A 14,805-nucleotide genomic window follows, 5' to 3' on the forward strand; every position below is an offset into this window, starting at 1 on the left:
TTTGACAAAATCTTTTCAAATTTATATATGTTGTTTCCTGTGACTGAATGAAGGTCAAGTCCTTTAAGTAGCAAAAAGTGATACTTAGTGTGTTGTCTCTGCAATAATTTGATAATACTTTGATGAAATCTTTTCAAATATAGATATGTTCTTCCCTGTAACTAAAAGAAGGTCAATTTTGATTTTCACGTTTTAAGCTTTTATAGTTGTAGTGTTGTAGACCTTAAGTAGCGAAAAGTGATACTTAGATTGATTTTGGCCTTTCCTTTGCTGAGCCCTACAAAAAATCATTTATTTGTTTTACTTGATGTTTGGGGGTCCAGATTTGCAAATATCATTTTCATGCTGGAAAATCCAGTTTGCTAATCTGATAGCCTCCTGTTTTCATGTCATTTTAAGTCTTTTAATATTTTTTTAACCAAAGAGGTCATGGTTTCATCCCAATTCCAGTTTCAAAATGATAAAATGCTTCTTTTTTCAAGTTCAACTTTTTTTTGAGACTGGGTACTGAACCTTAAAATTGATAATAGTTTTATTATGGAGATTTTTTTATTTACTAATAATGTCATTTCAAAGAATATGAGGATAATATTGAACTACCTTTAGCAGACACCTCAGAATCAATATCAGATGTGTGAGAGAAAGTGGATCATGTGATTCTACATATAGAGTAATTGAGATGTGGGGTAGATCTCATCAAGACAGAAACCCTACAATTCAAAAACCATTTAAAGGTCAATATTTTGTCTTTAATATACGAATGTCTTTGCCATGTCAAGCCTATGGACACTTAAAGATTATTATTCTCCTACCGACGAAGTCGAAGGGGACTTTAGGTTTGCACTCCATCCGTCTGTCCATCCGTCAGTCCGGCAAATCAGCTTTTCACACTTTTTTTCTTCGTTCTTGAAGATATTGATTTGATATTTGGTATATCGTTTTATCATGACAAGTTATAGATCAAGTTCGAATTTTGTTCCGGTCTGATGATTTAGTCCAGAGTTATCATGGTCCATATTTAATGTTACTACATTTTGTATGATAAACCATATTTCTGTACAAAGAGAGATAACTCATTTTTTTAAAGACATTCTTTGGTTAATTGTTTGAAGTGTTTTTTATTTTGTATAAACTAATTTTCTGAATGCTATATACATAAAAAAAATTGATGAAGTGAAATCTTTTAATTAGATAATAATCTATTTTTATTAAGGTATATATTTCATTACATTACATTGTGTATAGATAAAAGTTGTTGACATTTTATAGATAAGTTACAAATCTATATTAGTTTGTGACAAATGAAAGAAAAAATATTTGGAACTATTAATTATATTTGATTATAACTTGAAAATAAATATACATTGTATTACATCATATCTAATTTTAGAGAACTATTAATCACATCATGCATGAAGATATTGATTGATAATTGGTATATAGTTTTATCATGAAAAGTTACAGATCAAGTTCAAATTTTTGTATCGGTCGGATAATTTTGTGCAGAGTTATGGTCCTTGGACTTGAAAAATTCACTCATATAATCAGTTTTCCACACTGTTTTTAGTCATGCTTGAAGATATTGACTTGATATTTTCTTTTTGTTTACACCATGACAAGTTATAGAACAAGTTAGCATTTTGTTCCAGTATAATGAATTTTTACCCGGTAGGGGACTATGTATTGCCATGCAATACTCTCAGAATGCTTGTTATTATAATCATGTAAGATTGATTGGAAACTTGCCTTGGTTGACCATATTTTCTTGGGGTAACAATCTGCTCTTTTTATCCCTCAGCTACTGTGAAAGTACTAATATTCATGGGATATCAATTTTCGTGCTTTTTATGGTGGATTTATCCACAAATTTAAGTGTTCAACAAACTATAACAACTGATGTCCAAATCAAGACCAGGAATGATCCAGATGCAGGTAGGACTACAAGGATACCGGCATATAATCTAGAGAATACATATCAGCAAACACACTATGAACTGTTATATACAACAACTGACAGGATTTTTATTCCCAGTTAAACTTTAAAAAAAACCTAAATGTACGACTCAACCTTTTAATTCTCATGAAAAACTAGTTTTGATTGATGAAAGTCAGACTTCCGGTGATGATATGTGATGATGAAGTTCATTTTATCTCCTAATAATTCTCATATGAAAAAAAATATTATTTCATTTTGGGCTTGCGTTTATATTTCATAAGAATTTATTCTACAATTCAAAGTTCATATGTATCATTTTTGTCGAGCCTTCGACTTTAGTCGAAAAAGCGAGACATAGCAATCCTACATTCCGTCGGCGTCGTCGGCGGCGGCGGCGTCCACAAATATTCACTCTGTGGTTAAAAGTTTTTGAAATTTTAATAACTTTCTTAAACTACCTTGGATTTCTACCAAACTTGGACAGAAGCTTGTTTATGATCATAAGATAGTATCCAGAAGTAAATTTTGTAAAAATAAAAATCCATTTTTTCCGTATTTTACTTATAAATGGACTTAGTTTTTCTGCCGGGAAATATTACATTCACTGTGTGGTTAAAGTTTTTAAAATTTTAATAACTTTCTTAAACTATCCTGGGTTTGTACCAAACTTGGACAGAAGCTTGTTTATGATCATAAGATAGTATCCAGAAGGAAATTTTGTAAAATAATAAATCCATTTTTTCCGTATTTTACTTTTAAATGGACTTAGATTTTCTGCCAGGAAACAACACATTCACTCTGTGGTTAAAGTTTTTAAAATTTTAATAACTTTCTTATACTATTTTGGATTTGTACCAAACTTGGACAGAAGCTTGTTTATGATCAAAAGCTAGTATCTAGAAGGAAATTTTGTAAAATAATAAATCCATTTTTCCCGTATTTTACTTTTAAATGGACTTAGATTTCCTGTCAGGAAACAACACATTCACTCTGTGGTTAAAGTTTTTTAAATTTTAATAACTTTCTTATACTATTTTGGATTTGCACCAAACTTTAACAGAAGCTTGTTTATGATCAAATGCTAGTATCAAGAAGGGAATTTTGTTTTCTTCAAGTTAACATTACATTCAGTCTGCAGATAAAGTTTTTAAACATTTATTAGATTCATAAACTATCCTGGATTTTTACCAAACTTGGACAGAAAGTTCTTACAATCAAAAGATAGTATCAAGAGGAATATTTTATTGATTTACTTCCTCATTTTTGTTGAGCCTGCGATTAACAGAAAAAGTAGGCGAGACACTGGGTTCCGCGGAACCCTTACAAATTTTTTTATGTTACTGTTTTCTTTAAGTGACATGTTTATGGCCCAATTTACAACTTTGACGATTGTTAATCTGTTGATGATTCCATCTTGGGGGAAAGTTAGTGTCATCACTTTTGATTACACATGTGAAACAATTCAAATGTTTGCTTTGCATTTCCTTCAATCGAGACAATTTGTAAGCATACATTTTTTGTAGATGAATCAGCTTATTTACGAAAGCAATTATTTTATTCAAAATTTTATGAAACTTGTCAGTAATGAAAGATGAAAATGTAATTGAAAAGGAACACCTTATTTTGCAATGTCTCACAAATCATGCAAATCACTATAAAACAACATATGATATTTTTCAAGAATTCTTTGTTTCTGATTGTTTCAAATGCTTCTTTTGATTTTTTTCAGAAAACTAAAATCCGTAATTTTAGCTCAGACCACAAAAATTGATACCAATGAAAAAAAGTACTTTATTTATATACTGTTCTAGCATTTTCAGTGTAATAGTAATTTTGTAACTAATCAGGATTTTAAAAGTAACCACTGCAATGTGTTTGCTTGTCCTTATTTTTAGCAAAAACATGTACCAGTGTATATATGATATATGCTAGCTAGTGATTGAATTAATTTTCATTTTTTTCGCTGATTGAATTAAACCTTGAGGTAAACAAGCAAATCACTCGCACACAAAAAAATAATCTAAAATTAAATAAAGCATTCACAATTCAAAGAAACCATACATATTTGCTTACTGATAATAATCTTTTGGAAAAAACTTCACTTGATTGCTAAATAAGAAAAGTGAACCACTCAATTTGAATATACTTTCAAAAGTATTCAAGAAAAATGCTGTTTCAGTCAGGGACCTTAGTAATAAAAAAAATCATATTGGCAACCAGTGATGTTGCAGTCAGCTTGGCCCCATTGCCAGCAACACATTTTGTCAAGTGTTGAGTTTATCAGTTATGTGCCTCCTGATTTAGAAAATTAAACCTCCAGCAAACACATAAATTGATGTTGGTACATGAGGAATTTATTCATAGCAACACATAAAACTATATTTTACATAAAACAACACCTGTTGTCATTACTTAATATATAAGATGGAAATTCTGTTTCATTTTATATTTTTGTTCATTGTTTCTATTACCAGAATGTTTACTAGTGAACAATATCTGCTGTATATAGTAAACAGAAATTTCTTTTTATTAATAGTGCGAAAACAAGCTTTTTACTAGGTGCTCGATGTTAAGAAGAACTAATAATCATAAGCAACTTTACAGAGAATGTAAAAATGTTTAAAAGGTCAATTTCTCAGTGTTTGCAGGGAGGCATTTCTAAGCCACTAGATTTTCCACTAAGTTAGGTTTGATCTATTGACTTGTGTCAGATGGACACATACTCCTCCAAAATATTCTTTTACCTATGATTCATTGTTACGTAGGAAAATCCTGAAAACTTAACAAGATCAATGAAGTGTGGAATTACGGTCAATGTCGAATGACATGTCAGACAGCCATATACTCACAGGCACTAGTCTCAGAAAAAAAAATTCCTATATACCTGTTTTTTAAGGTATATATATAAAAAAAAAATTCTGAGACAAGTGCCTGTGCATATACTCCTAGCAAAATTTTGATGCAGGCAAGATTAAACCAGTATTTTATCATATAGTATGTGTTTCCTTCTGACAATAAGATGCGAAGATGCTAGTAGATTGGTAAATTAATCCATTGATATGAACCAATGATTAACACTTTTGAAAAGCAATAGCAAATTCAAAGGGAAGTGCAAATTAAAAACAACATCGAAAACAGACTGAATTATGTACATTAATTAAGACAATATGAACTAATGCAGAGGATGTTGTCAAAAATCTCAAAAAAATAAATGATTCCTAATATTCCATGAAAAATGCAGTTCAGTAGGATCTATGGGAAGCCATGTGCTAGTTGCTCTTATGTTTGCAATGTTAATCATCCCACTATGATTACAAAAAATCTGTTGTAGTCTTCCATTGATGTATAAGCTACTGATAGAAAAAAATATTGAATGCTCCTGGTTTCCATTTCTAGCTCACCTAGTCCACAGGGCCAAGTGAGTTTTTCTCATCACTTAGATCAGTCGTCCGTTGATGTTGTCTTGCATTCAAATCATATGTGCCCTTTTCAGCCATATCAGTTATATTGGTTGATAGACTTGGTCATCAGACACATTTTAAAACTAGATACTCTAATCAGTCTAATGATGATTGTGGACAAGTTTGGTTCCAATTGGCCCAGCAGTTTTAGAGGATGAGATTTTTGTAAAAGTTAATGGACGATGTCGACATGCTAAGTGAGAAAAGCTAAAAAGGTGAAAACAATAGCTCACTAAATACAGAATTAAATAGGGATGACTACAGTTCACTTAACAGAACAAAACTTGAACTGTCCACTAAGCTGGACTTATACTATTCCCCCATCCCTGAATGACATTTAAGTTTCTCGTGACTGAAATACGGGAATCAAAGAAGTTGGTAATATAATTTTCAGTGTTTTATTTGATGACGTCTCTGATGCATGTGATGCATGTACATCCTACATACATCTATATTTGCATCTCAGGTTCTAAAAATATACAAAGTTTCATATAGATATAAGAAGCATCATTGAGGGGAAGAAATTTTTCTAAGTTCAATGGACCATAACTCTAGAAAAACTCAATTTTCTGAAATATCTTGCCCACATGCACATCTGCACATTCATGATTATGATTTAACAATGTACCAATTTCCATGTAGATACCATAAACCATGAAGGAGAAGTTGTGATGACATAGTTGCCGGACAGGGTCAAAATATTCTAAGTTCGAAGGGACATCGCTAGGAAAAAATGGACTGGAGCACCCTAACCACATGCAAATATGTATATAAGGATTTAACAATATAACAAGTTTTGTGTAGATATGATAAAACATATTGGTGGAGTGGCAATGACAAGGACAGTACCAAAATTTGAAAGGGGCATAACTCTAAACTAGAGACTCTACAGAGCCTGTGTTGCTCATTTGCATCTTCAACAATTCCCATTTTTAGGTAAAAATACATTTGTATTCATTAAAGGATAATAACAATATTGAGAATTAACTGACAATTTCTGTAATGTTGACGTATTTGTAGATTTTAACCTCTAGATCATATTTCTTTTTTAAAGTTTTTAATTATCGTTTATAGTTTGCAAGATAATTGGCAAAACATGCAAAAAAATGGTAATGGCAGGGCAATAATTCCAATAAAGAGTCGACTGGCTTTTTAAAGTGTCTATCTATCCTTTATAATTTTAAACATAATGGGAAAAAATGAAAAAAATTGGGGGAAATTGTTCCTTGAGGGCCATTACTTCAATAAGGTGTCGATCAATGACTTCGGTCTTACTGATTTATTTGTAGATCTTGACTTGTTAATCATTTTTACTATTTGAAATTTCTATCGATCTATTAAAGTTTTCAAGATCATAGGCAAAAAAGCAAAAAAATTGGTAAAAAAAGTCATTATACGAGAATAACTTCAATAAGGAGTTGACTAATTATTGCAGTCATGTTGACTTAATTGTAGATTTTTAAATTCACCTTTGGGCCAGGCGAGCCAAAAAAAAAAACAATTCAAGGAACATACTACCCACATGCACATCTGCATATAAAGATCCAACAAAGAAATAAGTTTCATGTAGATACAATAAACCATATAGTCTGGTCTGAAAAGGGTCATAATTTCTAAGGTGAAAGGGGCATTACTCTTGGTAAACTTAACAAAATTAAAAATCTTTCACATGCTGCATATCATTTATTATTTATTCTAAAAAGTTTGAACTGAATCAAAGGATAAAGAAGTTTGTCTGGAGAGACAACCTGATTTCTATAAACCCATCCAAAATTTGAATAATAATTTAGAAATCTCTGAATACAAAGATTGTCAGAGGAGGGAGAATGCTTTAAAAATATTGTGCAACTTATGAACTTTATTTGACACAACTTTTTATTTTCTATATAATTTACATTCCATCTGAATAAAGTTTTGGAAGTATGTCATTTTTATGAGGAGCAGAATACACATGATGTATCTAATCTTTGTCATCCTATCCATGGACTTTCTCTGTTGACTTTCATCACAAATTCAATTTTTCTTTGCATGTCAGCATTGTAAATCCTCTTACATCTTTCATAACTTATACGTCTCCTCATTGTTGTTGGTTTTTCATAATATTTCTTTCTTCTCACTTGGTCAACGATTCCATCATTTCTCATAAATCTGAAAAAAAGTATTTAAGTATGTAAAACAGAGCCCTGCTTGGATCACACCATTCAGAGAGACAAAGACAATAGCCCTGTAATATCTTTAATTGATCACACCACCTCTTATTCCATGTATATCCTAACATAATCATAAATTAAAATTCAACTCTTATTGAATATAATTTTACTGTTTCATATTTAGGGATTATAGTTTTTTAAGACCTTGAAAATGTCATACATGTACCTTCAGAATCATGTGGTTTTCTTGAACACTTTATTATTGAAAGTTCTTGTATGTACCTTATATTGTTCCAGTGATCAAGATTATAAAGGAAAAGGAATAATCTAATCTAAAAGAAATTTATGTTTAATCTCCAACATACATGTATTCATGTAGCTGTTCAAAGTCTGGGGTTGTTGTTCATTATAATTTAATGTTTTTGTTATTGTGAAAGTTTGGTGTTATTAAAGAGCAGATCTTTGATAATCTCTGATCAAATTATTCACAACCTTTTTAGACTTCAGCCCATTCTGACCTTGACATATTGTATAGAAACCAGTCAATTATTGAAAACTATGTGCTCACCTCTAAATGTCTTTTTGGTTTATTTTGTCTCACTGATGTATATATAGGAACAGCAAAATTATGAACATTACCAATTCTATGCTTGAAGTATTTATTTTCAGTTAAAAAACTGTTCAACTGTTTTTATCTTTGGGTAGTTGTTGTTGCAGATATATTTAGTAGAAATGGCAAAGTCCATGTTCTCTTATGTGGATTCAGAATCAGTTTCCTCTTAAAATTACAAAAAAATACCATCAAAAACTGAGTTAAGGTTCATCATAACAAATGGACAAATATGGCCGTATTTTCACCTCAAAAACTACGCTGTGTACAGACTTACCTGAGCAGTTTGGAAAGTTTTAAGGCCTGGCATCCACTAGATATATGAAAGTTAAATGTATTTTGTATATCAGAAAGATAAAATCTTTTTTGGATTTTAATGCACATTTTTTTTCATTCCTGCAGAAGGTGTAAAAATAAACTAAGTTGGGATACAACTTTGAGATGCTCCCTCTCAGGTAACAACCGGTTTGTATTGTATTGATTGTCCTTGATTGGCATGGACAATAGATATCTACACATCTATAGGTGAGTTAAAGGTAGTAACTGAGTGGACAGTATCAAATGCAATTCAGGTGTTTGTTTATTTTTACACCTTCTGCAGGAAGGAAAAAATGCCCATCAAAATCCAAAAACGATTTAATCTTTCTGAATATATATATATATTTATTCAAGATAAAAAGGCATGAATTTGACAGATACAAAATATTACAAAGACACAGATATAGCACTAGATATAGTTTATAGACACTAAAATGATATACATGTTTACTAAAAATTTTAATTTAAGAAATAAACTAGAGGCTCTCAAGAGCCTGTGTCGCTCACCTGTATTTACTGATGCTTTGGAAATCATGTAAAATAAGGTTAAAATCATAATTAATAGTATTAGATATTAGATATTATAATGATATCTAAGATAATAACAATAAAATGCTTCGCTGGGCGCAGCTTGATACGACCGCAGAGGTTGAACCCTGAACAGTTGGGGCAAGTATGGACACAACATTCAAGCTTGATACAGCTCTGAATTTGGATTGTGATTAAATATTTGACACAGCATAGGTTTCTGACACAGAAAGAATGTGGTCTAAGAACTTGAATTTTTTTGATTTACCTATTATGGTCCAATGTCCAAAATCAAAATACATGGTTAGATTCAGCATATCAAAGAACCCCATATATTCAATTTTTATTGAAATCAAACAAAGTTTAATTTTGGACCCCAACTTGGACAAACTTGAAAACTGGGCCCATAATCAAAAATCTAAACACATGTTTAGATTCAGCATATCAAAGAACCCCAAGAATTCAATTTTTGTTAAAATCAAACTAAGTTTAATTTTGGACCCTTTGGACCTTAATGTAGACCAATTTAGAAAAACAGGACCCAAAATTAAAAATCTAAATACACGGTTAGATTTGGAATATCAAAGAACTCCAATAATTCAATTTTTGATGAAATCAAACAAAGTTTAATTTTGGACCCTTTTGACCTCAATATGAACCAATTTGATAGCGGGGCCCACAAATAAAAAATCTAAATACATGGTTAGATTCAGCATATCAAGGAACCCCATATATTCAATTTTTGTTGAAATCAAAAAAAGTTTAATTTTGGACCCCAACTTGGACCAACTTAAAAACTGGGCCCATAATTAAAAATCCAAACACATGTTTAGATTCAGCATATCAAAGAACCCCAAGAATTCAATTTTTGTTAAAATCAAACTAAGTTTAATTTTGGACCCTTTGGACCTTAATGTAGACCAATTTAAAAAACTGGACCCAAAATTAAAAATCTAAATACACGGTTAGATTTGTCATATCAAAGAACCCCAATAATTCAATTTTTGATGAAATCAAACAAAGTTTAATTTTGGACCCTTTTGACTTCAATATGAACCAATTTGATAGCGGGCCCACAAATAAAAAATCTAAATACATGGTTAGATTCAGCATATCAAAGAACCCCATATATTCAATTTTTGTTGAAATCAAACAAAGTTTAATTTTGGACCCCAATTTGGACCAACTTGAAAACTGGGCCAAAAATCTAAAATCTAAATACATGTTTAGATTCAGCATATCAAAGAACCCCAAGAATTCAATTTTTGTTAAAATCAAACTAAGTTTAATTTTGGACCCTTCGGACCTTAATGTAGACAAATTTAAAAAACAGGACCCAAAATTAAAAATCTAAATACACGGTTAGATTTGGAATATCAAAGAACCCCAATAATTCAATTTTTGATGAAATCAAACAAAGTTTAATTTTGGACCCTTTTGACCTCAATATGAACCAATTTGATAGCGGGGCCCACAAATAAAAAATCTAAATACATGGTTAGATTCAGCATATCAAAGAACCCCATATATTCAATTTTTGTTGAAATAAAACAAAGTTTAATTTTGGACCCCAATTTGGACCAACTTGAAAACTGGGCCAAAAATCAAAAATCTAAATACATGTTTAGATTCAGCATATCAAAGAACACAATAAATTCAATTTTTGTTAAAATCAAACAAAGTTTAATTTTGGACCCTTTGGACCTTAATGTAGACCAATTTGAAAACTGGACCCAAAATTAAAAATCTAAATACACGGTTAGATTCGGCATAACAAATAAATAAATGTGGTCAAAAATTTTAAAAATCTAATGTGCCATACTGTGCAATTAAAGATTACTTCTTGAAATTTTTCAATATTTGAAATTTGAAAAAAAAATAATATTTGAAGAATAATTCTTTTTAATTTCTGAAATCTGAAATGAGAAAAAATTGACCCCCCACAATTTCTTTTTACCCCCTCCCCCCTCCTTTTTTCCCCAAAAAAATTCTTTCCCTCAAGATATGGTCATAATCTCAATCAAATTTCCAATGGAGTTTGCAACCATAATTACCCATTTAAATTTACCATAGTGCTAACTTAATCTATTTTATAATAGAATTTAAAATATAGTGTCAAATCTTTCATATGGATTTTTTTGTAAAAAAAAAAGATGCAACATTTGCAGATATTTTTACTGGTCTTCCTTTATAAATATGCATTTCTTTAAACATAACTTAAAAGCTGTAAGGGAAGTAACCAAAACGTTGTATTTGGATTACCTCCCTTACACTGTTTTAAATTATCTTAATTGTTCATTAACCATTACTTTATTCATAATTTAAAAGCAATGTAAGGGAGATAATTTCAATGATGTATTTGATTTATCTCCCTTACACTGCTTTAAATTATGTTTTGTACTAAAGTATTTGTCCATTAACCAGGACAACCTTGTTTTTCCCCCTTTTTTGCCCCTAATTCCTTAACGGTTTGAGCCATAACCCCCCAAAGCAAATCCTAACCATCCCTTTGTGGTATGGAAACTTGTAGTATAATTTCAGAGAGATCCATACACCATTCCACAGTTATTGTCTGGAAACTAGAAAATGCTTATTTTTGGCCCCTTTGTGGCCCCTAATTCCTTAACTGTTGGAACCATAACCCCCAAAATCAATCCCCACCTTCCTTTTTTGGTATTGAACCTTATGGTAAAATTTCAAAGAGATCCATTCACTTAAACTAAAGTTAGAGTGCGAAAACCAATGTGTCTTCGGACGACATCGACGACGACAACGTCATACCAATATACGACCTTTTTTGCGGTCGTATAAAAAACTGCAAAATCTTTGTAAAATTACTAACTCAGGGGCAGCAACCCAACAACGGGTTGTCGGATTCGTCTGAATATTTCAGGGCAGATAAATCTAAATCTGATGAACATTTTTGCCACCTGTCAGATTTGCTCTAAATGCTTTAGTTTCAGAGATATAAACCAAAAACTGCATTTTACCCCTATGTTCTATTTTTAACCAAGTCGGACATGATGGTTGGAGGGCGGGGTCATCGGACAAATTTGTTTAACTAGATACCCTAATAATAATTATGGCCAAGTATGGTTAAATTTGTCTCAGTAGTTTCAGAGAAGAAGATTTTTGTAAAAGATTACAAAAATTTACAAAAAATTGTTAAAAATTTACTATTAAGGGCAATAACTCCTAAAGGGGTCAACTGACAATTTTGGTCATGACAATTTATTTGTAGATCTTACTTTGCTGAACATTATTGCTGTTTACAGTTTATCTCTATCTATAATAATATTCAAGATAATAACCAAAACAGGGGTTAAAAAATCCACTAGCCCGACGCCCGGGACTAGACTTTTACACTTCGAGCAATTAAAACTGGTAACCGAATATGCCCGACGGACTAGTAACAAACAATTCTTGGCATTTCCAAAATAGTAAGTGGAAAATCCCCTCATCACTATTCTATCTTAGCCAATCAGATTCAATTATGTACGTCATCCGGGATTCCAAGAATTTGAACCGATTTTGTACATGTTTTAAAAATAGAACAACTAACTCTGGGTGGACCGGTATCATGTATTGATCGCAATTCACGTACTTTCAATATCAATTTCTCAGTACAGGGGGTATTGTACATTGCTTATGCCGAGATTTTCAATTAATGGTACTTGGGTGTATGATGTAATGATCGATATTGACCTGTCTTGTTGGACAGCTGTTAATTTGAGCTTGAAACCATGCACAAATTATTTCTAAACATTTATACGGCCACCCATAGGAACTTTGTCAGTTTCAAAACGTAAAATGGTAGATGAAGGGGGTAATGAGGCTGAAAATTTATCCCAAAAAATGCCAAATACGACCAGGAAAAGCGGAAAAAAACATTTATAGTGTCATGGACAGAAAGATTCCCAATGGGCAAGGTCGATTGTTACTGATGATAAACAAGAGATGATGTTTTGTGAACGGGAGAAAGGAAGAAAGACCATTCACAATTTGTCTTACATTTGTTTTTCTCTCTTTCTAGTAAATAAAAAAAATTAAAACTTTCAGATGTAGAGTTCATAAGAAGGAAATATTCCCTGTGGAACACCCACCCCCCCCTTTTTTTGTGTTCTCTATTTTCAACCCTCTAATCTAATTAAAATTAAAACTTTGATTTCTAACCGATCTATTTATGTACCGGACCGGCAATTTTTTTTATTTAATAAGAAAATCTACAGTGCCGTTATACACATGCATGTTGATTGTTTGGAGTCCCCGCCCGAAAAGAAAGAAATAGTCTAACTCCAAGATACTATATTCCTGAATCACGTGATTTTTACTACGTGGAGCTTAAATTAGAATAAATACGGAATATGGAAAGTGAAACTACAATACATAACATAAAGTCCGTTGGCAAATAGAAGAAAAAGAAGATTATTTTTTGGCAAAGGGTACCGGGTTAATCCTCTTTGTGGTCAAAATATACATGAAATATTTTCCACTGCCCTTGTCTCGTTTCTATGAATGTTTACCCTGAGTTTTCTATCTGTTACTATTGCCGTTATTTTCCTGATCACGCTGATAAAAAGTCTACTTTGTATGTGGGAACAACAAATATACGAATTGAACCACTGGTTTCACATGACAAGATCAATGAACATGTTTTCTGTGCCCGAAAATATTTAACAACCCATAGTACAAGGGATATCCAAAAAGATGTCTAGAGATCCTTGTTATAATTAATAAAACAAAAATTTATTTGATTTATTTTATCAAATACCGTGTATAATGCCGCATTCAAAACAAGGGACACCCACTCTAAATTTGTAAGGTATACTCGGGCTAGCAGGTCAGTTTTGATGGGCTAGCAGATCTTTCAACAGGGCTAGTAAAATCCTGCTACCAATAAGTCCTGGGCTAGTGAGCTGTAACAAATTTTTTTAACCCCTGCAAAAACTGCAAAATTTCCTTAAAATTACCAATTCAGGGGCAGCAACCCAACAACAGGTTGTCAGATTTGTCTGAAAATTTCAAGGCAGATAGATCTTGACCTGATAATCAGTTTTACCCGATGTCAGATTTCCTCTAAATGCTTTGGTTTCAGAGATATAAGCCAAAATCTACATTTTACCCCTATGTTCTATTTTTAGCCATGGCGGCCATCTTGGTTGGTTGGCGGGGTCATCGGACACATTTTTTAATCTAGATACCCTAATGATGATTGTGGCTAAGTTTGGTTAAATTTGGCCCAGTGGTTTCAGAGGAGAAGATTTTTGTAAAAAGCTAACGACGACAGACGACAAGTGATGAGAAAAGCTCACTTGGCCCTTCGGGCCAGGTGAGCTAAAAATAAGATTATGAAACACAAAATGCATTTAACTTGTATATATCTAGTGGATGCCAGGCCTTAAAACTTTCCAAACTGCACAGGTAAGTCTGTAAACAGAGTAGTTTTTGAAGTGAATATACGGCCATATTTGTCGATTTGTTATGATGAACCTTAAATTATGATACTACCAAACACTCTGTGTTGGAAAGGTTAAACTTGTTTTGAAAGCAATTTGTTTGCTTATCCTAGGATTTATGATGGTCTACCTTTTTTTACCAGAAAATAATGTTAGTATTTTCATAATAGTACCTCATCATTGCATTGTGGGCTTGTTCTACGTTATTTTTGTGGACAAAAACAGTTCTTGCCAGAAATTTTGCATTTCTGTGGCATGACATTTTGTGTCAATGAATGGTCTCCCTTTCCCAATGGTCACTTACGCGTTTGGAGAAATGCGATTTGTAATAGAAATGAAAACAAAA

General features: G+C 31.9%; 1 protein-coding gene across 1 annotated transcript; it reads right to left on the minus strand.

The window, feature by feature from the left end:
- Positions 1-7,254: 7,254 nt before the first annotated feature.
- LOC127728857 (28S ribosomal protein S21, mitochondrial-like) lies at positions 7,255-14,773 on the minus strand. The gene is made up of 2 exons (XM_052236453.1): positions 14,633-14,773; positions 7,255-7,545 (listed from the first exon to the last, which is right to left on the minus strand). The coding sequence occupies exons 1-2, from the start codon at positions 14,719-14,721 to the stop codon at positions 7,368-7,370; spliced, it is 267 nt and encodes an 88-aa protein (XP_052092413.1). The 5' UTR covers positions 14,722-14,773; the 3' UTR covers positions 7,255-7,367.
- Between the last annotated feature and the right edge of the window lie 32 nt (positions 14,774-14,805).

The sequence above is a fragment of the Mytilus californianus genome, unplaced genomic scaffold (assembly GCF_021869535.1).
Source record: "Mytilus californianus isolate M0D057914Y unplaced genomic scaffold, xbMytCali1.0.p SCAF_1, whole genome shotgun sequence".
Classification (NCBI taxonomy): domain Eukaryota; kingdom Metazoa; phylum Mollusca; class Bivalvia; order Mytilida; family Mytilidae; genus Mytilus; species Mytilus californianus.